The following is an 18,342-nucleotide window of genomic DNA, read 5'->3' as shown; positions in this document are numbered from 1 at the left end:
TATTCCATATAAAATGGCACTTTTTATAACCCTAATATCTCAACCACAAAGTATTTATAAAGCCTGAAACCTATCATATAGGGTATTACGGTACTGAAATTATACACACTGAGTAGGAGGCTTTTTCAGATGAATATTGCTTCGAGTAATATAAATTACCGCTGTATTTTTCGTATTTCTCGATATTCAAGCATCTATGGCTACAAAGAGCTACAGATTCTTTAGGAATTGAAATACTTTCTTGTAGTGGGTGTTTGTATAGCCTCTTCTTATAATAAGCCTCTATATTTGTTGGTGACTGCGATATTGAGGTTATAAAAAGTGCCATTTTATATGGAATACGGAGGTGCGCAGCTCACTTGGGTGCGCAGCTCGCTTGTGGATTACGTTAAGATTGTCATGAAAGTCATAATTCATTTTCTAACCAATGCTAATTCATCAAATACGCTAATACATGAGAAAAGAAAATCTATGCGGCCAACTCCCTCCTCCAGATCTTCACCGGCATATCTCCCAGAATCAAATTCATCGACTCCAACCGTTTCAATTCCCAGTCCGGATGCGACAATGCAAAGTCATACCGATGTACCAACGACGCCAAGGCCTTAGTCTGTTCCAGATACGAAATGTTCCGTCCAATACACGACCGCGCGCCAGCAGAGAAGGCCACGAAGTACGGCTGCACCGCCTTACCCTGCTCGCCCATGAAGCGCTCGGGGATGTACTGCTTGGAGTTGGGGAACGCCCGTTCGTCGTGGTGCGCCACGTAGGCGGACATGCTGACCGAGGTCTTACCCGGAACCCACTGGCCGAGGATCTCCAGGCCTTCGGGGGGCGTTTCGCGCGGGAGACCGTGCGAGGTTGGGGGGAAAATGCGCATAGATTCGTCAAGACAGGCACGGAGGTAGGGCAGATGCTTGACTTTGTCATAGGGGGCGATCACCTCATCAGGGTCCAGAACGGAGTCGACCTCTTCGCGGAGCTTGGCCAGACAGTGCGGGTTCTTGAGGAGCTGGTACATGACATTGGCGATTGCAACAGCGGTGGTGACGCTACCGGCGTTCATCATGATGTTCACTTCGGAGACAACATTGCCCCATTCGAGGTTGTTGGGGCGGCCGTTCTTATCCTCCATAGTTGCCTGGAAGAAGTCGTCTAGCTTCTCACCGGCCTCGTAGCGGCGAAGGCGTTCGATCGAGCGGCGCCAGACAATGTTGTCCCAGTGCTTTCCCTTCTCCTGCAGCCGACGGAAGTATGGAATGACATCGACCAATTTGTTGAGGATCGGATACCAGTCGTAGTTCCACAGGATCAGAGACTGCTTGATCGCATTGGGATACAGAGCATCCCGCAGGTTGACCTTGTACGTTTTCCCGTCCTTGGTTTCGGCAATACACTCGTCACTGCCAGTGTCAAGGAAGCCCAGCTTCTCCGACAGACCAATATCGGCAATCGCGTCGAGCGTGAAGAAATTGGTCCACGCCCGGAAGTCAAGAGTGATATCCTGCGGATCCGGAGCAACCTTGCCCTTGATCACAGCCTCGGAAGCAGGTGCCGTGCAGACCTTGTCAAAATGTGCCACCAGCCGCTCAAGCTTATCAGTGACCTTGTACTCCCAAGTCTCAAGGTTCTTCAGCGCATATGCAGACGATAGCACCTTTCGCTTCTGCGAGTGCTCGGCCCTGTCAATCACATCGGCAAGGTGGTAGTGCGTCCCGGCAGTGACAATGTAGGACGGATCCTTGATGCACTTTGTCCCGTGACCATAGATATCCTTGATAGCGCGGACATCACCGTAGGACAGGGTGTTGGGGCCAGTGCGGATGACAGGGTGCTTCTTGTGCATTTCGGACAATTCTTTCGAGCGGAAACCTCTCGAGGCGAGGATCATGAAGGGAATTGCCGACATTCCAGAGAAGGGGGTCATGTTGGGGTATCGCCGGAGACCCTTGGGGTCCCGGATATATTCGAAGAACGGATAAACGATGAAGTAGATAAAAGAAGCGAAAAGAAGGAACGACGCGTAGGGCGCCAACAGCCACATTGACCACATTGCCGTGTGAATTGAGTAAAACTCTTGAAATTGATTTTGAATTGGACTTGAGCTCTGCTCATTTCAAACGACCATGAAAGAGCTGGCATTCTTATAACTCTTGAATTGTTCATATCGGAGATTTTTGCTTCGATATACCACTGAACTCTCACTGAGTTTGAGATGCATCCACCCGGGATATCCCACCTGCAAAGACGGGGAATATTACTCCCCCGGAACAGGAAAAGAATCCCGTCTGGCATCAATATCGCCAATCCGGCAAGTCTTGTAAATGCAGACAAGAAATACGAGACAACATCCCGCCCTTGGCAATGACAATGCCAATCCGGGGAATCCGGGGCACTCCACATTGTTGAAGATAACGGCACGGTCAAAAGCCGATCTGAAAATGTATATAAATGCGTTAAATGAGAAATGTTGTCCATTCTCCACCAGACGAGATAGTTTATACAATCCGCACTTAGCGACAGCAATAACCATGAGCACGACGAAGCTTGACTACGAGGACGACGACGACGTCAAGGCCCAAGTCATCCATGATGAACATGGTGTTGACCAGACCCTGGCCCTGGATGATTCCATTGAGGAGACCAATCCTGGCAAAGGTGTCTGGTTGATCGCGTGTACAGTGTCTATGGGAGGATTTCTGTTTGGTATCACTCCTATATCTGCATAATTGCGACACGATGTATGTTATCCATGTTACATAACACTAACTGACAGAAAAGGTTATGACACTGGTGTCATCTCCGCGGTCCTCGTGAATTTAGGAACGGACCTGGGTCACACGCTCGCCTCGAATGAACAAGAACTCGTCACATCCATCACCTCTGGCGGTGCCCTCGTCGGCGCCGTCATGGCCGGTCTTACGTCCGACCGCTACGGCCGCAAAGTGGGCATCTACGCTGGCTGCGTGGTGTTCCTAATCGGCTCGATCATCCAGGCTGTTGCATACTCGGTGGCTCAGATGACTGTTGGCCGATTCATAGTCGGTCTGGGAGTCGGCAGCGCCGCTATGATCATCCCCCTGTACATCGGTGAAATGGCACCGGCACGATCGCGTGGGCGACTGATCGTATTCGACAACCTGTGCGTCGGGTTTGGACAACTCGTTGCCTACGCACTTGGGGCGGGTTTCACCGAAGTCACCCACGGATGGCGATACATGGTTGGTCTGGGCGGCATCCCGGCAATCCTTCTCTTCTTCCTGCTTCCTTTGTGCCCCGAGTCGCCACGACAACTCATCGCACATGGCCACGAAGAAGACGCAGTGCATGTGCTTGGTCGGATCTTCCCTAATGCGTCGGACGAGCAGCGGCAGGCCAAGGTGCGGGTGATCCGGCATTCAATCGAGGAGTCTTCGGCCTCGATCTCGGACCGGAGTCTGTGGTGGCAGCTCAAGCAGCTTTTTACTATCCCGGCTAATCTGCGTGCTTTGACGACGGCATGTGCCGTCATGGCGGTCTCGCAGTTGGGTGGGTTTAATACGTTGATGTACTACTCGGGAACGCTGTTCTCCATTGTTGGGTTCAATAAACCAACGGTAGTGTCTATTGTGGTCGGAGCGACGAACTTTCTCTTCGGGTTTGTCAACTTCGGTGTGATTGACCGGTTTGGTCGACGGACTGTCCTTTTGATCACTCTTATGGGAATGGTACTTTCCCTTCCCTCTCCTTCCCTTCCACTGGTGCATACTAACAGACAACAGACAATCTCCCTTGTCATCGTCTCCGTCGCCTTCAACTACATCCCTCTAACCCCCGACCTCGAGCCCCAAGAAGGAAACAGCATGAACTGGGCCGCCATCCTCCTCCTAGTCTTTATAATCGTCTACATCGCCTTCTACGCCGCCGGCGTCGCGCCCATCTCCTGGGTCGGCACGGAGTTCCTGCCCTTGGAGGTCCGGGCGCTAGGCACGATGCTGAACACCGTGACATGCTGGGCATGCAACATCATCATATCGTCGACGTTCTTGTCGATGATGAAGGGGATGACGCCGAGTGGGGCATTTGGGTTCTATGCAGGGATGTGTGCGCTGGGTTCGGTGTTTTCGGTGTTTTGTTATGCAGAGGTGCATAACATGCCGTTGGAGAGAGTTAGGGAGGTCTATCAGCATGGGTTTGGGGTTAGGTATGCGAAGAAGATGCAGGCTGAGTTGAAGAGGGAGAGGGAGGAGGGGATTCAGAGGATGAACAAGGATGTGGTGTAATTGTACATATTGTACGGGTAACTGTACATACAGATAGCTATTGTAAGTATCTGTAGTTTAGCTGTAGCTTTGTAGCAGAGAATGTATTGCTATGTTTCGATGTTACATGATACATGACAAGAGATCCAACTAGCCCTGTATAAAGTGACGAGTTTACTCCTCATCCAGAGGAACCGTCAATCCAACCCGGTCAATGGTCTTGGTGTATGCAACACCTCCATTCACCCGGTCCTCATGAACAACCAAATCCTTCCGGTTGGTGTCGACAAGCAGGCGGATAATATCGGGACGCATGTAATGACCACCCTGGTTTGTTAGTTCACTTGTCTTATCTTCTTCATGATGAGAGGGGTGCTTACAAAGTCGGCCAACGATTTGGTCAGGTGGCATTCATCGAGGTCAATCTATTCACGTTAGTATTGACTTCAGCATGTACTCAAGAGAAAGGAACCATACGTCAACGTAAAGAAGACCCTGGAAATCTTTGTCAGGGTGAGGCACCAGGCTCTGACCATCCGGACCGAAGATACGTCCATGACCATTGTAGATGTTAGGGTCTTCCAAGTCCCGACCAGGAGGAGTATTGAGCTTGATCCCCTCGGCCGTGATAGTCTGCCAGGGCGCCAGGGTGAAGGCACCAGTTTCGATGGCGTACTCGGGGGTCACGAGCTACTTCGTCAGCATCATCGCTTTACCAACAGGGATAAGGACATACATCACAGTTCGCCTCAGCAACATTGGTAAACGGATCCGGATACTTCAATGTCTCCTTACCCGGATACAACGGCCAAGCCGCAACATGCACCTGCTCGCCCAGCGAAGCCGCATACGACTTCATGAACGGGTTCATGTTCTCCCAGCAGTTAAGATGCCCAACACGTCCGATCTCAGTCTGCACAACAGACTCGGTAGTATCACCGGTTCCGTCACCAAAGATCAACCGCTCGACGTGAGTAGCGCGGATCTTGCGTCGGTGGTTAATCACCTCGCCCGAGGGCGAGATGAGCACCTGCGTCGTATAGAGGCTCGCCAGGTCCAGCTCGGAGTAGCCCAGGGAGACGAAGATCTTGTTGGCGCGGGCGGCGGCGCGGATCTGGCGCATTTCGTCCGAGTCCGAGGCGAGACTGTTCTCGCGGTAGGCCTTGAGGAGGGGGAGGCTCTCCTGGTAGGTTACCTTCCAGGCCCAGTAGGGATAGCCGGGGATCCCTGGTTGCGTTAGTGACGTACGGCTTGCTTGGTGAAGATGGACTTACAAAGCTCTGGGAAGGCAATGAACTTGCAGCCCGCTTCACCGGCTTCGTTGATCCAGTGGATGGTCCGGCGGACGGACTCTTCCAAGTTGAACCAGCCGGGTTCAGCATTGACGGCGGCGGCCTTGTACTTCTTGAGAACGGGAGCCATTGCGAGTTTTGAGGACAAATTTAGTAGATGAGATTGAAGTTGAAGCTGAAGTTGATCGAGCTGATGATGAGACTCAGAAACCCGTTCCCTTCTCATCCTTATATACCCTTCCATCCTCACCCAATTCACACTCGTCTCTCATTCCACTCGGCTCTCTCGGGCTCGGTCTCTGCTCCTTTTTCGTCCCCTCATCAGTTCATGATATCTCCAACATCCAAAACACACTTATATTGTACAACTCCTCCGCACGGTCCAAAGATGGAACACAATCGCATGATGTCCGGGGTTTGCTCAGCGCGGAGAAGCAAACACTCCGTCAATATACAAGCACGACAATCCGCGGGGTTTGGTGATAAGCTTGCATTCACGTCAACGGTTGCATGGAACCGGGATGTGCCAAAGTACGTGATCATTCTATCTGATACGGATTTTCGCACTCGAGTAATGGCGATGAGATGGGTGATTTCGGAGCAAAGCCCGGATAGTGTAAGCCGGCCCAGCCGTTTGGTAGGTGTAACTCGGAGACTTCTGGTTTCTTGTGATATTATCGTCTGATATAGTCTGGAATTGGGAGATCAAATGGTTACTTGGTATGGTGAGGGGTTTGGGCTAGGGCGTAGGGCTGGCATAGAGTCTGGCGGGTTTTCTCTGGATGTTTTCTTAGTGTCATTATGTTATTATTGCTAATTTCTGAACAAAAAAAGCACCTACGCAATAACTATATCGTAACGTCGGAAAACGCAGGATCTCAAAAAGGGCAATCATGGAAGATCCCTGGCAGGTGGAGCTAACTATCCGTACATCCTTGCCACTCCCCCGAAAACCGAACGACGGATGGAGAAAATTCCGAGTAACGTCTTATAAAAAAAATTGAAGAAATGCGTAAATGCAGAGCCCATCCTCGCAAATTCCCTATAACGCATACACTGCTGTCGAAGTACATAGACTACGAGTAGAACGGTGAGAACCATGACAATCATGGAGAGCTGGCGGATCTGGCGTTCCGGGATTTGAGCTGGGTTCAATGTGCACCATCCGGCGGATATGAGGATGATTATGATTGTTAGAACGGTTCTGTTTTGTTCAACAGGTTAGCAAGCACTAAACATGGCGAACATACTAAGGCAGCACATACGAGAGAGGGTTTCTCAACATGTCTTTGGAGTCATCGTTGGTATCCATCTTGACTGTTAGAGCTTTGTTTCCAGAGCGTACTCGTTGAGTGAGGAGGAGTGTAAAAAGAATTAGCGAAGAATATGATGGTGGAAAAATCACTGCCTCTTGTATAATTACAGGCAGCAACACCCTGCAACCTGGCATAACGCACAGATTCAACAACAAAAGAGACGAACAAAAGCAATAACATCACCCCTTCCCCATCCCCGGCCAATCTACCGACATTAGCACCGCATCCAAAACCAGAGAGAAGAGAGCACTCACCATAAACACTCCTAGCCTCCGCCCTCCCTGAAACAACCACCTCATCTCCAACCCTAACCTCCATCCCGTCGCCCGCCTCCTCATTTCCAGTAGCAGTGGGCAAAAAAGCATACCGTCCAAAAACAGGACTAAACCGCGCCCCGGTATCAACCCGTCTATCCTTCATTAGTTTCTTCAATACGCTTCCCTCCTCGCCCTTGCCCATTTTGCCGGTTGTGTAGTCGACATTGATGCTTGTGCAACGGACGCAGTTTGCTGTCAACAATAGCCTGTTTTCCACTTTGTTTTGTTTGTTGGGTATGGTAAGTTCTGTCCAGAAATCTTCTTCAAATGCCGCTTCAGCACCGGAAATAACAATGTTGGGTCGAAATTTGGTCATGTCCATTGTCTTATCCTGGAGTCGGGCTGAGACGTTATCCAGCGATGTCATTGAGGTGATTAGATATGGCGCGCAGTCGGCAAATGTAATATATGCTTCTTCCCGTTCTTTCTTTCCTGCTCTCGAGCTTGTCGGTGTGAATGTTTGGAAGAGGAGGAATGCTCGTAACATAGCCGCAGAAACCAGAAAATAAATTGATATCGATCCATATCCATACCCGTAAACAAGCACCAGCCATAAAACCATCACCACGGCCGTTCCTTCAATCAGCACCCTCGGGGATCTCAAACCCAGGTCCATACCAAAACCCGCCCAGTTATTCGAAGTCCGCCGCTTCAGCGGCGCAAAACTCCCCAATACACGACGCGAATGTGACCCTAGATATACCAGCACAACTCTATACCCGAAACACCCACTGAACGAGTCATTGTACTTGGAGCCCATGTCATACGCTCTCGTCGGGCTTCCGTGGAGTGTCACCTGTACCTCTCTAAGGTTCAATTCTTCCACGTCTGGCTGTAGCGGAACTTCTATCCTCTTCCCTCCAGCCATATGTACCGCATCACTCGGAGGCGTATAGGTAACGACAATCCTCCCATTTGCCGCGTCTTCATCCCCATCGAGGAAAACGAGATCCGTCCTGAACAGCGCCATCTCCGGGAACTTCGACACGCTCATATGCCGCAGTTCCTCCGTGCCGTCTGGTTTGGTGATGACCTTTAGGAGCATGAAGCGGCGGTCATATTGGAAGCCTGTGGGTGTGAGACGGGCGGAGGTGAGGGAGGTTTCGCGGAGGGATTTAATGGGGTAGGTATAGAGCTAGTCTGTGTTAGCATACTTCGTTGTCGTTTGGGGGGATGGGGATGGGGTGGGGTGGGGTGGGGAGGTGCCTTTTCGATTTTCATGGTGATTGTCTGGTTCTTCCGAAATGAACGGGTCTAGTCTACACTGTACTAGCTAGATAGTGATAGTCTACGACTATTTATAGCTAGGGCTGGCTCCTCTATCACCACTGCCGCTATCAAACTGATAACATGAGAGCAAACACAACGACTGTAAACACCGCAATAGGAAATACTATCACAGTTCTAGAATCAATCGCATGTGTGTTCGCGTTGCACACCGCAATCGACGTGACATAGGAACCGATTACCCGATATGGAAAAGGCAAGCCAGCCTATCAAGAGGGGCGACCCTGGCATATCAAGGAGTGCTGTGAACCGTCGTTGGAATTTTATTGTAACATAAACATGTGCTTATCATAACTTTACATGTGTTGAACATACAAATTATATCATTGAGAGAATAAAAAAAAACAAAAAAACAAGTAAAGGAGGGGGATCACTCATCCTTCCATGGGAGACTGAAGGTCCCCACCCAGTCTTCCACTTCTTGTCGCAGGAGAACAATCTCCGACACTTCCTCGCCCTCGCCAAGGTATTCCAGAAATGCCTTGACTGTGCCCGGGTTCTTGACTCCCTTCTCGGCAGCGCTCTCCCGCGCGGCCTTGTCCAACTTCTGCGTGATAATCACCGCCCGGTCGACGATGTCGGCCACCCGGCGGAAATCCTCTGGCTGGAAGCCACGAGTGGTCATGGCGGGAGTGCCCAGGCGCAGACCGCCAGGGCGCAAGGCGGACTTGTCACCGGGAACGGTGTTCTTGTTGGCAGCCACTCCGCAAAGCTCCAGCACCCGCTCGACACGGGCACCGTCGACGCCACGGTTCTTCAGGTCAACCAAGACCAAGTGGTTAGCGGTGCCACCGGAGACGATGTTGTAGCCCAAGCCACCGTCGTTGAGAGAAGTTCCCAGACGCTCCGCCAGAGCCTTGGCGTTGCTCAGAACGGTCTCTTGGTAGGCCTTGAATTCGGGGGTCTGCGCCTGCTTGAGGGCAACGGACAGAGCAGTGATGGTGTGGTTGTGAGGGCCACCCTGGTGAGCGGGGAAGACGGACGAGTTGATAGGACCCTCCAGGTCGTACATTTCCGAGTTACCCTTCTTGTCCGTCCGGCGGACACCCTTGCGAAAGAAGATCATGGCACCACGGGGACCGCGCAGGGACTTGTGAGTCGTGGTGGTGACAACGTCAGAGTGGGTGAACGGCGAGGGGACGACATCAGCGGCGACCAGGCCAGAGATGTGGGCCATGTCACTCAGCAGGTAGGCGCCCACTGACTCGGCAATCTGGCGCATCCGGGGGTAGTCGATCAGCTGGCTGTAGGCCGAGGTACCTGCGATGATGACCTTGGGGCGGTAAATCTGAGCAGACTTCTCGAGAGCGTCATAGTCGATGATACCGGTGGACTCGTCAAGACGGTAGGGCATGGTTTCGAAGTACTTGGAGATGAAGGAGATTTTCTTGGTAGGGGTCTGGTAGCCGTGCGACAGGTGACCTCCATGAGGGAGGTCAAGACCCATTATGCGGTCATGTGTATTAAGGAGAGCGGACAGGGCGTAGAGGTTTGCGGGCGAGCCAGAGAGGGCTGTTCAATTAGTATCTCACCCCCCAGAACAATATTAAGGCAACTTACGCTGAACGTTGACCCCCCATTCTTCCGGGTTTAATCTGAAAGCTTCCAATGCGCGCTGTTGGCACAGGCGCTCGGAAGCGTCGATCCATTCGTTTCCTCCGTAGTATCTGGCACCGGGGTATCCCTCGGAATATTTATCTGAACTGGTCAGCGCGGCCGCCAACGGTGATACAAGGAGAGAACTCACTTTGCATCACACTGCCCAGTGCATCGAGAACAGCTTGGGATGTGAAGTTTTCGGAGGGGATGAGGTTAATGAAGTGCTTTTGACGTTTCTTCTCCTAGACGGTCTCAGCTTTTATCCCCTCGGTTATTCCGGCGTAGAGGTGCACCTTCTGGACAATCTCATAGACGGTGGGGTCGACTTCTTCGAGAGATGCGGAGAGTAACTATACGTCACGAGTTAGCTCAATTGCGTTACAACCAAAGAGAATGAAAGCCACTAGGTATGCGCACACTCTGCTGGGAGTCTCGACTCGACGAAGACACATTCCGGGATTGCGCCGGAGCTCTGAGGGACGAAAGGTGAAATCCGGGGCGAATAGATGCGAGAGAAGCGATAGGAGCAGTTCTGGAGCTCCCGGCGAGTGGGAGAACGCGCGAGGCCTGACGACCGCAGCGGGAGAGCATAGTGGTTGTATACAACTAACAATTCTAGGAAAGCCAGAGAAAAGTAATTCAGAAGAGAAAGGAAAGCAGAAAAGAAATAGTTAAGAGGAAGCAAGCGATAAGAATGCCGGCGGAGGCGACTTGAGATATGGCCGGGTTTCCGTTGCCCGCGGAAAGCAAACAGGCGCTATTCCCGATCGGGGAAGCATAGCACGTGCACGGGAGATGTATTAATCCGGTCCGGGGTTCTTAACTTGGAGTCAGAAAATTCTGCAAATCCTTCTCTTCTTTTTCCTCTTCATCACACAACTAAATCCAAGATGAAGAGATGACGGTTTGACTTTTTCAGCTCTCGGAGGGATTCTATCTTTCTGGGCGCTGCTGACATGTCCCCCGTCCATTCACCATCCAATAGGGGCAGCTTCTATCTGATTGGAATTGTGTGTGTGTCTGTTCTACATGATTTATGTTGGGGGTTTGCATGTAAATAGTCTAGAAGTATGTCTAGAATACTCAATAATCTCGAATACTTTGTTTGTTCTACTCTGTCCTACATACTCTGTACTTCGTAGTCTACACATGTTCTGTTGGCTCGGATATAAATAGCATGTCAGATCGATAGTCGAGTTTGTTTGCCGATAGGATGCCTATTGAACTATGCTAAGTCTAGACTTGTCTTATTCTTCCGGGGCAATGTCCTGAATTGGCCGAGTGTACTGTACTTGCACGCCCCTGGTCTGGCAGCACTCGTACTAGGTACATTGTAGGTTTGTCTGTACAGAGTATACTATAGCAGGTAAATGAATAGCAGGTACTCGTACCTAATAATGAAACACAGAATGCTAGAATAATGAATGATTCGCATCCACGGTTTGTTCCGGATGAACCGTGGATGATTGACAGGTACGGGCGGTGCGTGGGCATAACCCCCCTTACTAGTACCACGCAGGCTAATTAAACAACCCAAAACAACGCCAAATCTTAAGGGGAAATTAAACATAAAAGCCTTTCCCCCATTTAATTCGCACTCTTCCCTCTCTTCTCTTCTCTCCAACCCGTTCACTCTCTCAATCCCGGTTCGCCGAGTACATTCTTTTTTTTCTGCATTCCTGCATTCTTGCATTCAGTCACTCGTTAGGGTCACTCTTTATCCCCCCCACACACACAACAGCCAACATGCGTTTCTCTCTTGCTGTCGCTGCCCTCGCAGCCGGTGCTGCCGCCGCCGTCGCTCCCCAGGAGGAGGAGCAGACCGTTACCGTCACCGAGTACACCACCTACTGTCCTTCTGCGACCATGAGCCAGCTTCCTCAGTACACCACCTCTGCTGGCCACTCCTACAGTATCAGCCGTCCTCTGATCACCTCCACCGTCACTCACTGCAACAAGTGGTACGTTCTACTCTCTTCATAATACATCCATATCCATACTAATAGACGAATAGCAGCTCGACCCCCGTCCCCTCCTCCACCATCCCCGTCCAGGTCCCCGTCAACACCCCCGAGGTCAACCCCAGTCCTAGCCCCGAGTCCTCTCCCGCCTCTTCTCCTGTCTCCTCTCCCGCCGTGACCAGCTCCAGCTCTTCCGTCGTCCTTGGTGGCTCCTCGCCCACTCCCGTCATCCCTCGTCCTTCCTCTGCTGAGGCTATCGGCCAGGGTAGCGCTTCATCGTCGGCTTCGGGCTCGGCCACCACGCCCTCGTCGCCCATCTTCACCGGTGGTGCTTCGCGCGCTGCCACCGGTGCTGGGCTGGGATTGTCGACTGTGTTCGGTCTTGTTGCTTTCTTGCTGTAAGCTAGCAACTTGGGTTTTTTGAGTGACTTGACTCCAGTGGCTGGGTGACTTGAGTGTGCAAGTGCTTTTGTACATATGGAGTGGTAGTGACTGGGTTTGAATTTCGTCTGGTTTCACCTTGGTTTTTTATCTGATTTCTTAATTTTTTTTTCTCTTCTTCTGATCATATTGATTCGTCTCTCCGTTATAATGGATATCTTGTCAACGGATGTATCCACGTGCTCATAATGGAGTTTACGCTTAATGAATATACCATTTCGCTTTATCGTTAGATATTCAAACTTCGCTTCATGATCTGCACTCCTAAAATAGTCCAACGCTCTATCTAGAACCTCCATCGTCGGAACATTCATCCGCTTCATGATCCCCACGCAACCCAGCCCCACCAACTCCCTCAGCCAGGGCTGGTGCGGCGTGCTGGGTGTGGGTTAGAAGGCCTTGAAACTGGCTTTGTTTGCTGCGCTTGTCTGCGAGCAACACGCACATGTGCGACAAAGGCCGTGTGCCTACGTTACAGCAAATGTCTCGTTCTCCAATTGTAAGGATATCATGGAACACCGGGGGAATAGGCCATATAATACGCAATAGTAACCTTGGGAATAATTTGATATCGATGTCGACTCTATGGCTAAGAAATAATGAACTGAATAAATGAGGTTGCATCTTTGTCTCGATGATTTGGTGTAGACAAGTCTGTGAAACCATGCTAGGTCAAAGAAAGAAGACACCTTTCCCTTCTCCTAGTACTGTTCTTCTTTCTCATTTTTCAATAAAGCCAGCTTCTCAGCTGTGGGAAACGTAGTTATTTTATCATATGCTAAATTAAGCTTCTGATGCAGGCAGCAGGCGTGCGGACTGATCAATACCTGGCAGCCTCCGGAGGACAAGCCGGATACTGTACTCGTCTCAGGTGTGATCAGCTTTGACGGATAAATAACTCACGACCGGTTAACGAGTCTACCGGAAAAGCTTGATTTGTTATGCTTGAGAATGCAACAGACTCAGCTTCTCATCGACACTGTCCTTGAGACTACGATGTGCGGTGCCTTCCAGTCCCTGACAACGGCAGTACTTCAGAAATCCTTTTTGGCAAAGAACATCAGATCGCCGGTCTGGCCATCGTGCCTCTTGTTTTTTTTTTTTTTGAGTTATTAGCTTGGATGTTCCATCTTGACTGCGCAAGCTCTGCAAGGAACAAGTTCAAAAAATAGCCAGTCAAGAGACAGTGGTAACACAATTCCCCCTGAGAGCCATGCAGGAGATATAGGAAGAGTCCCAGCTTACCGGCGTGGCCTGGGCTATTTGAACGCTCTATGGAATACATTGAAGCTGCGCATCATCTTCGATGGCTGGAATAGCGGCAGGATCAAACCGGTGCCGTCCATGTGCCCTTGTCCAGTCAATTAAAACGATAACGGATGAATGTTCAGGCAAATATCACTGCAATTCCACTGGCCTTACCAGGTGCATGACCCTTTCACCATTTCACCTCCATCGATGATTCGAAGGCTCGAAGAGGATCTTCTTCGTCACTCCAGTCTGCAAATCGCTGCGCATATACTTCGAAACGGAACCACTGGTTACAAAAATATATATCCGCCTATGCTTCACTAGCGGTTATTTGCCTCGGTGCGGAAGCCAAAAGCCGGAAAAACCAACCAGCTAACTTAAAAACCGCATGCGGAACTAATGAACCCAAATGCCTATACAAAAAGTGGACGCCTGGGCTAGGATATAATGTTATGCCAAAGCCGTTTTAGGTGATAGATTTAGATAAGGGGCTATTTTACTCAATTATGGCAAGGTGGCCGAGTGGTCTAAGGCGCACGGTTCAGGTTACTGAATCTCTTAAGCTCTTCCTTCGGGTTAGCTTCCGTGTCTCGCAAGGGGCGTGGGTTCGAATCCCACCCTTGTCAATTTGTCAGTTCTTTTGTTTTTTCATTTCCCCGAGCTTTTATTTTTGTCGAATTGGCAATCTGCTGCTCGCTCTTTCGTATTTGTCGGCTGTCCTGGTGTTCCTGATCATATCGTTTTCCCTAGCAACCTCAAAAATGAGCCTTGCGAACGGAAAGCGAAAGTGCTGAAACTGGGAGAGTTTCATTGACATTGTACCGATATACATAGGAGATATAATCGTTGATTATGCTTATGGTGGGCTAGATATGCTCTAATGCAACTGAAGCTTGTGCATCGTATTGCTAACTAAAGGTTTCAATAGAACAACCGATGTCCTAGAGTATTGTATTCATATCCGGCCTAGCTTGGCACATTCAACGCATGCCCTGCCTGTCATTTCTGTCAAAGCAAATTGGAGAATCCTCTACTCATCAATGGCAAGGTGGCCGAGTGGTCTAAGGCGCACGGTTCAGGCTACTGAATCACCAAAGCTCTGCTTCGGCAAGCTTCCGTGTCTCGCAAGGGGCGTGGGTTCGAATCCCACCCTTGTCAGTTTCACTTTTGTCTCCATGAAGACTTTCCTTTTTGCTGCCGTGCATTGTTTTTTTTTTTTTTCTTTTGCCTTCTGCAGGAGCTGCGTATCCTCCAACGTCGTTTACACTGTCATGATGACTTGACCCGCGGATGGTCTTAAGGGGTTAATCACGGTTACTTGTTGAGATCGCTATTGGAGAACCGGGCTGTTTCTCGTATATGGTATCAGTGCCCGGGCCGGTTTGGGGACGTTTGGAGAGGATACTAGAACAGTCGTGCCAGTCTAGGAAAGAAGCGTGGCGAGACTAGAAGACTTCCGGGGAGTGCAGGGATAGTGTGGATTTGTTTTGGGGTGCATATTGCACGGTAACAAGTGATTGATGGAATAGATCACCAGAGACGACACCTGTAGAGTACTGTACTTTGTACAGTGTGTGTATCCGTGCAGTATGTATGTCAAGGATGATGCATCATATATGTTAGTAGTATGCATATGCATGCTTTTACTCATACTCATACTCGGACACTACGTACCTCGTACTCTGTACACTGCAAGTACTTGTGCAGATCTGACAGTACCGGCATAGAATTCCATTCAACCGAAAAAGTTACAGCTATCCATGTATTCGTACAATTATACGCTTCATACCCAATGTACTCGGTACAAGTGCACATGTCTATGGATATTGAGCTTCCCCGCATTGCGGACCGACGCAGGGGCCATCGGCTTCGGCTGTCGGAAGACCCATTGTACGGGCTAGTAGTGGTATGTACAGATAGACTACGGGTTACAGAGCACAGTACTCTGTAGTAAAGGGAAAGAGAATAGAAAAAGAATCATGTCTATTTACGCTGCAAAGCTCGGTCGTAGGGTATCATATCGAATGCCTGCTAATGTCACTGAAAATCCTCCTCTCCCCCATCCGGACTTTTGCTTGTCATCAGGTAGTGTAATAATAATAATAAAAAGAAGAACAAAATAAAACAAGTCCATCAAGCATTAGTCGATTGGGCCGCGCTGGCGGTCGTTGTTTCTGGTGACTGACTGACTGGTCGGTTGGGTTCTTGGTTTTTTTTTTTTTTTTCGGTTGGTGCGGTTGGCGCGGGTGAGGGACTAAGCCTCAGGGGTTTTTTGACAAGTACTCCGTACTACTGCAATAGTAGTACCCCCATACTGTCGCTTACAAAACAATGCACTTGTTGCGATGCCTCGATCGATCCGGTCGGAACGACTTGGGATATTCCGGACCGGCATCACGGTCGCGCATGGGCCCCAGCCCGGTCGGTCGACGATCTTGGCTCTTCCCGCCGCCCTGCTGCTGCTGTCGCTGCTGCCGGAGCATACGGACGACATCGTAGAAAGCCTTCTCGACGTTGATGCAGTTCTTCGCTGACGCCTCGACGAATTCACAGCCCAGATCTTTGGCCAGTGCTTGGCCCTCCTGAGCGGACACGGCGCGCTCGACGGCCTTGTCGCTCTTGTTACCCACTAACATCACAGGCACGGGCAGCGGGGGACCGGAGGGGGCGGTGATGGGGGATGCCAAATAGCTGGCGCCAGAGGGAGAACCGGAGTTGGCAGATTCCTTGACCATCTTGATCTGATTGTAGAATTTCTGTATCCGCGAAAACGAGGCCCGCGAAGTGATACTGTAGACGAGAACAAAGCCTTCACCATCTCGGATCCATTGGTCGCGTAGCGCAGTGTATTCTTCTTGACCGGCGGTATCCAGCACTTCCAACATGCACGATTGCTGGTCAATAACGACCTGCTTGCGGTAGGAGTCTTCGATGGTTGGGTCATATGTTTCGACAAAGTGGTTCAAACAAAGCTACAGAATTAGTCCTTCCCCTCTATAGTTCTTCCTGGAGAATAGAAGCTCACCTGAATTGTCAATGCGGTCTTTCCAACACCACCATCCCCCAGGACCACCAATTTGTACAACGTCATTTTGCCCGCCATGGCGACTGATAGAGGGACGCGAAGCGACCGGCAATCAATGGAAAGAACGAGGTCGGTTTAAAAGTAAGAAAAAAGCATAAAAAGAGAGAAAACGAGAGAGAATGAAGTCGCGTATGTTTTTCTCAGTAATAACAAGGGATCGAGAAAGGACTGGAAAGAGGAGACGAGACGTCTGTTGTGTGGACCGACCCAAATTAGCCACTGGAGGAGAAGATTGGGTTTTGGTTGGTTTGACAGACCGCCCGCCCGCAGACAGGAGAATTGGCTAAAAAAGTCCATACATACCTTTTTATATGGATTCAATTGGGGCAAAAGAGACAATGGCGAATATGACAGGAAGTGATGAATCAAGAGTTGCGATTGACTAGTCGAGTGGGAATGTTCCAGCGTCAAAGTACTAGGTGCGCTGTAGAGGCGACGACCTCGGATTCGTCCAGACACGAATCAAGAACCGGCAGTTATATTTAGAATACCTCGGTTACTGGCCAGCAGGATTCGAATAGGAATGAGAATATACAGAATATTATAGAATAAAAGAGAGAGTGTGTGAAAGAGTGAGAAAGAGAGGAGGAAGAGAGTTGAAAAAAGAAGAGAAAAGAGTGAAAGGAAAAGAGGGGAAGAAAAAGAAACGACCCCAGCGATCCTTTGATACTAAGATGTGAAATACTCGTACGAGAAGCTCCTATTTGATCCAGAATAGTATTACACTGTCTTGCTTATTATGATTGCTTTCTTTTCTCTTATTATATCTTTTCTTATAACTTCTGGCATCCTCCACTGTGGACCACGGGCGGACCAGTTTCCGGTATATCGATCTGTCAGTATCCTCTGTTAGGAGCCCTTGTAGACTGTTAGCTACTAGCTACTAGCTGTTAACAGCTAGATATCTGATCGATCTCCCTACTTCCGGTTGGTTAGTATACTTGTGATAGTGTGCTCCGGAGTGAGCATATGGTTGTATGTACGGAATACAGCATATGAGTACATCCAGCTAGGAGTACGATATACCCATAAGATACCACTATGTACATTATACAGATAGCTATGCTCACCTGAGCACACACGGAGCACAGTACAGACTACACAATCTACAGACATACTCCTGTACTCCGTCCAACAGCTCATCCCTACACGGACAGCACACGGACTAGGATAACCCTGCAGCCACGTGGAGTGCACAGGGCACAAGTCTAGACTATTTGATGATCAAGAAAGCTCGAGAGCTTCCGAAGAATAGCGAAAAGGATTCAATAACTAGGGGAAAACATATTAATCTGCGGCACTGTTAGTACTCAACGGAGAACTTGGCAAACACAGTAGTCTCTACGATCCGGTGTACTAGTACTACTGATCTTGGGTACGTATTCCCATGTCCCTGGTAACAGCAGCCCAACTTCATTTCCCAAACTCTTATCCGGTCTACTAAACGACTCGATTATCAGCTATCCCCAATTGGCACCCAAACCGGCGTTATTGAAGATCATCGCCGTAGGCGAGCACGGATACCACTATATCCTACTATCCACACACTCTC

General features: G+C 49.9%; 7 protein-coding genes and 2 non-coding genes across 9 annotated transcripts; 4 read left to right on the top strand and 5 right to left on the bottom strand.

Annotated features, from left to right (window-relative positions):
• Positions 1-469: 469 nt before the first annotated feature.
• ACHE_50328S (cytochrome P450) lies at positions 470-2,053 on the bottom strand (the record flags this gene model as incomplete). The annotated part of the gene is made up of 1 exon (XM_043280033.1): positions 470-2,053. One exon carries the CDS (start codon positions 2,051-2,053, stop codon positions 470-472), a length of 1,584 nt encoding a protein of 527 aa, XP_043137652.1.
• Positions 2,054-2,531: 478 nt separating this feature from the next.
• Positions 2,532-4,262, top strand: ITR2_2 (myo-inositol transporter; the record flags this gene model as incomplete). Its single annotated transcript, XM_043280032.1, has 3 exons — positions 2,532-2,706; positions 2,782-3,707; positions 3,762-4,262. 3 exons carry the CDS (start codon positions 2,532-2,534, stop codon positions 4,260-4,262), a joined length of 1,602 nt encoding a protein of 533 aa, XP_043137651.1.
• Positions 4,263-4,415: 153 nt separating this feature from the next.
• Positions 4,416-5,777, bottom strand: ACHE_50326S (carbon-nitrogen hydrolase family protein; the record flags this gene model as incomplete). The annotated part of the gene is made up of 5 exons (XM_043280030.1): positions 4,416-4,568; positions 4,622-4,666; positions 4,719-4,931; positions 4,978-5,468; positions 5,516-5,777. The coding sequence occupies 5 exons, from the start codon at positions 5,775-5,777 to the stop codon at positions 4,416-4,418; spliced, it is 1,164 nt and encodes a 387-aa protein (XP_043137650.1).
• Positions 5,778-7,028: 1,251 nt separating this feature from the next.
• Positions 7,029-8,387, bottom strand: ACHE_50325S (MOSC domain protein; the record flags this gene model as incomplete). Its single annotated transcript, XM_043280029.1, has 3 exons — positions 7,029-7,054; positions 7,104-8,234; positions 8,321-8,387. 3 exons carry the CDS (start codon positions 8,385-8,387, stop codon positions 7,029-7,031), a joined length of 1,224 nt encoding a protein of 407 aa, XP_043137649.1.
• Positions 8,388-8,823: 436 nt separating this feature from the next.
• On the bottom strand, positions 8,824-10,643 carry SHM1 (serine hydroxymethyltransferase; the record flags this gene model as incomplete). The annotated part of the gene is made up of 5 exons (XM_043280028.1): positions 8,824-9,965; positions 10,014-10,151; positions 10,201-10,294; positions 10,346-10,402; positions 10,470-10,643. 5 exons carry the CDS (start codon positions 10,641-10,643, stop codon positions 8,824-8,826), a joined length of 1,605 nt encoding a protein of 534 aa, XP_043137648.1.
• Positions 10,644-11,798: 1,155 nt separating this feature from the next.
• On the top strand, positions 11,799-12,415 carry ACHE_50323A (putative GPI anchored protein; the record flags this gene model as incomplete). Its single annotated transcript, XM_043280027.1, has 2 exons — positions 11,799-12,013; positions 12,067-12,415. The coding sequence occupies 2 exons, from the start codon at positions 11,799-11,801 to the stop codon at positions 12,413-12,415; spliced, it is 564 nt and encodes a 187-aa protein (XP_043137647.1).
• A 1,798-nt stretch (positions 12,416-14,213) lies between these two features.
• On the top strand, positions 14,214-14,331 carry ACHE_t50005A. The gene has a single exon. It is a non-coding gene; the product is annotated as a tRNA-Leu (tRNA).
• Positions 14,332-14,747: 416 nt separating this feature from the next.
• On the top strand, positions 14,748-14,863 carry ACHE_t50004A. Its single transcript has one exon. It is a non-coding gene; the product is annotated as a tRNA-Leu (tRNA).
• A 1,163-nt stretch (positions 14,864-16,026) lies between these two features.
• On the bottom strand, positions 16,027-16,808 carry rasB (Ras small monomeric GTPase RasB; the record flags this gene model as incomplete). The annotated part of the gene is made up of 2 exons (XM_043280026.1): positions 16,027-16,677; positions 16,731-16,808. 2 exons carry the CDS (start codon positions 16,806-16,808, stop codon positions 16,027-16,029), a joined length of 729 nt encoding a protein of 242 aa, XP_043137646.1.
• Between the last annotated feature and the right edge of the window lie 1,534 nt (positions 16,809-18,342).

Source organism: Aspergillus chevalieri, chromosome 5 (assembly GCF_016861735.1).
Source record: "Aspergillus chevalieri M1 DNA, chromosome 5, nearly complete sequence".
NCBI lineage: Eukaryota > Fungi > Ascomycota > Eurotiomycetes > Eurotiales > Aspergillaceae > Aspergillus > Aspergillus chevalieri.
The sequence above is the reverse complement of the archived record's forward strand: the minus strand, read 5'-3'. Positions and strand labels throughout refer to the sequence as shown.